The sequence below is a fragment of the Arachis ipaensis genome, chromosome B09 (assembly GCF_000816755.2).
Source record: "Arachis ipaensis cultivar K30076 chromosome B09, Araip1.1, whole genome shotgun sequence".
Taxonomy (NCBI): domain Eukaryota; kingdom Viridiplantae; phylum Streptophyta; class Magnoliopsida; order Fabales; family Fabaceae; genus Arachis; species Arachis ipaensis.
Window position 1 is genome coordinate 9,491,377 of NC_029793.2, and position 3,340 is coordinate 9,494,716.

Sequence of the window (3,340 nt, forward strand, 5' to 3'; positions counted from 1 at the left end):
ACTTGACAACCCAACATAACCAACTCCTAATCACATGCCTCACACTTCAGCTAGTTTCATCTTTTATCTCTATTTATCCTCAACAGACTCTTTTTATAATGGGTATAAATAAAATATGGTATTTTACTTATAAAAATGCACTTCTTTTCGAGAGACTCGAGAGAAATCTAAATAATATTTGTTATCTTTATCACACTTCAAACTAATAAAGAAAAATGAAAGTTTTTTTTTAATTGAAGATAAGGAGACTCAAATTCGCAACTTTTTAAATGAGTATGAAAAGACTATGCCATTTGAGTTATAACTCATTGGCAAAAAAAAATGAAAGTTGCATTGACGGAATGAAAATAAAACATTTTGCTTGTGAATGCAAATAATATAATTGGTAATGCTACACGCGTATAAATATTTTTATAGCAGAGTTTAATTTAATTGACACAAATCTAAAAAAAGTATAAGTATGTATTATTGTTTTTACTTCGTTTCACTTTTTTAGCACATAAATTTTATTGAGAATGCAAAAATTTATTGATATAATACACAAATTTTTATATATAATATAAAAATATTTGCACATAACAAAAATTTTATTGATATAACAAAATATTCTACGTTTAGCACAAATTTTTATTTATAATATAAAATTTTTTACACATAACACATAAATTTTGATTACAGATATATTTTGTTAATTGAATAAGTCAATTGTAGTTCTTCAAATATTTTTATGCTACGTGTATTTTATTAGTTAGTTATAAATATTTTGACATGTAATTTTTCGAATATTTTTGTATTCTTTGTTGTTCACCAAAAAATTTTTATTGTGTACTAAAATTTATCTGTCATGGTATTTTGTTAGTTGATGTCTATATTTTAGATATGTGGTCTTTTAAAAATTTTGTTATATATCAAAATTTTTGCATCGAAATTTATATGTTGTGAATCAAAATTGTTGTGCTATAATTTTTTGAACATATAAAAGAAGAAGAAGATGAAAAAGACGATAATGATGATGATGATAATGAAATAGGATGAAAGAAAAAAAAAGAGAAAAAATCAAACAAAAGAAGAAGACTTTAAAAAAGAAAAAGAAAAAGAAAATGATGATGTTGTTAAAGAAGAATAAGAAGAGAAGAAAAAAACGACGATGATTATCGAAGAAACGTACAGAAAGAAAATCTCAAAGACAATGAAAAAGAAGAAGTTAAAGACAACAATGACAATGTTAAAAAAGAGGACGATGATAATCATATTTAAAAAAAAAATACGCATATCTAATCTAGTTAAGACTTAATTGATAAAATTATTTAACCGTATAACTTTATTGTAATATAATTATCCTACCATACAAAGATTTTATAAATAAAAATAATATATTTACTTGATCAAAATAAAAAAATATGTAATCGAAAAAAATATAATTGAAACTTTTTTTTAAATTATCATGCGTATAAAATATTTGAATATAAAAATATCTGATCGAAACATAATATTGTATAACGTAATTAAAAATCTTATTGAAGTTTTTAATATAAAAATCCTTCCATTTAAATACCAAACACAATATTTTATCATAAAAGATTTTAAATAATCTCTAAAATTACTTCACCTCTTAAACTACTTCATTTAGATATTATTAAATGTGATATTTTTTTCTTTAAGGTGACAATAAATTAGATATATATATTTTTTGGAACTTTTTTAAAAATAATTTTATATAATTATAAAAGTGGCTTAATTTTGTATATATAGGAGGGCAACGTATAAAACTATATATTACATAATAATTGGTGTTTTTTTGTCTTTTAGTGTTTTACACAAATTCAGATTTGTTTTGTAAAATAGAAAGATTAGAAGGTACATTTTACTTTTTTTTCTATTTACAATTTAGAAATTAGATCATTAGATGGTTGGATTTTATTATGTTTAATTTTAAAAATGTTTGAAAATCAAACGGTACTATTTCAATTTCTATTAATTTTTTTAAAGAATGAATCCAACAGAGCAGTTTTAAATAATATTTTTAGATATCAGATGATAAAATACATCTTCTTAAAAACATATCTTTATTAAAAAAACTAATCTAAATTTATTTAATATGTATTTAAATATTTAATGTAGATATAGATAATTGATTTAGTATTTTTCTAAAAGATTCTTGAAAATTAAAATATGGAGGAAAGATAAGGGGAGAAAGTGAGAATCCTATCATCGTCTATACTCAACAAAATTAACCATTCCACGGTTTCATAAAATTATGGAGTAGCCCCTAAACTTTAACCTATTCTTCTCTTTTTCAATCACCAAACCCAGTGCCTCTTCAACCTCCGTCGTCGCTTTCTCCGACAACTTCGCCGGAAGCTTCTCCGGCGGCGGTCCATTTACCGGAGTTTTCATCTCCCTCGTTGTTCCTGAGAAACCAGAGAGCGCAAACTCTTAAACCCTTTCAAAACCCTAATCTATCTTCGAGCTCGTGGAATCGCTGCAGCCATGTATGGTGGTGGTGAGTGTGAAGTGAATTATCTTTATAAACTCTTATTTTTTTCCCTCCATCTTCTGAAATTTACTTATTTTCGGGTTGGATAAACAGATGAAGTGTCTGCAATAGTAATTGACTTGGGCTCACACACATGTAAAGCTGGTTATGCTGGTGAAGATGCTCCCAAGGCTGTGTTTCCCTCTGTAAGTGTACTAGCTACTCTTTTTTTTGTGTATTATTTTAAAAAATGTAAATTTTCAATGTTAATTTTTTAATCTCAGTGTGCTACACTATAGGAAGCTCTTAGATTGATAGTATAGTTGGGTGCATGTTCAAAAATTGTAGTTTGTTACTATAATAGCTGTGATAAATACTGTGAATAGTTTTGATAGATACTTGCTATTGTGAGCTAGTGATAAGTTTTGTTATGTGAATTTAGGTTGTGGGGGCAATTGATCAAATGGATATTGATGAAGCTGAGAATGGCGAAAAGAACTCCGAGTCTACTGCGGACGCCAAGAACAATGACAAACCCAAGGGAAAGCGAAAGTTGTATGTGGGATCTCAGTCCTTGGGGTACCGCAGAGACCATATGGAGGTGCACTTTATCTAGTGGCCTTCTAGACTAAGCTTGGATTACTAATTTACAGATTTTACTGTAATGAATGGGTTTAGGTTATTTATCTATTTCTTCCATGCTGTCAGGTCGTGTCTCCGTTAAAGGATGGGATTGTTGCAGACTGGGACATTGTTGACAACATATGGGATCATGCCTTCAGGTTGGTATTGATTATCCAATCAGTCTTTGATCTGTGTAGCATAGTTGTTAGGCTTGAATAGTAGCATGGACAAGGCTTATAT

At 27.6% G+C, this 3,340-nt stretch overlaps 1 protein-coding gene across 2 annotated transcripts in view; it reads left to right on the plus strand.

Annotated features, from left to right (window-relative positions):
- The window catches only part of LOC107618289 (actin-related protein 4), a 10,771-nt gene continuing 9,618 nt past the window's right edge, over positions 2,188-3,340 (plus strand). The window contains exons 1-4 of one of the 2 annotated variants that reach the window (XM_016320306.2): positions 2,188-2,503; positions 2,591-2,682; positions 2,919-3,077; positions 3,185-3,258. In XM_016320306.2, coding sequence (XP_016175792.1) covers positions 2,491-2,503; positions 2,591-2,682; positions 2,919-3,077; positions 3,185-3,258 — 338 coding nt within the window. In that variant the 5' untranslated portion in view covers positions 2,188-2,490. The remainder of the gene's footprint in view (positions 2,504-2,590; positions 2,683-2,918; positions 3,078-3,184; positions 3,259-3,340) is intronic. The other variant, XR_002353453.1, reaches the window with a different exon arrangement.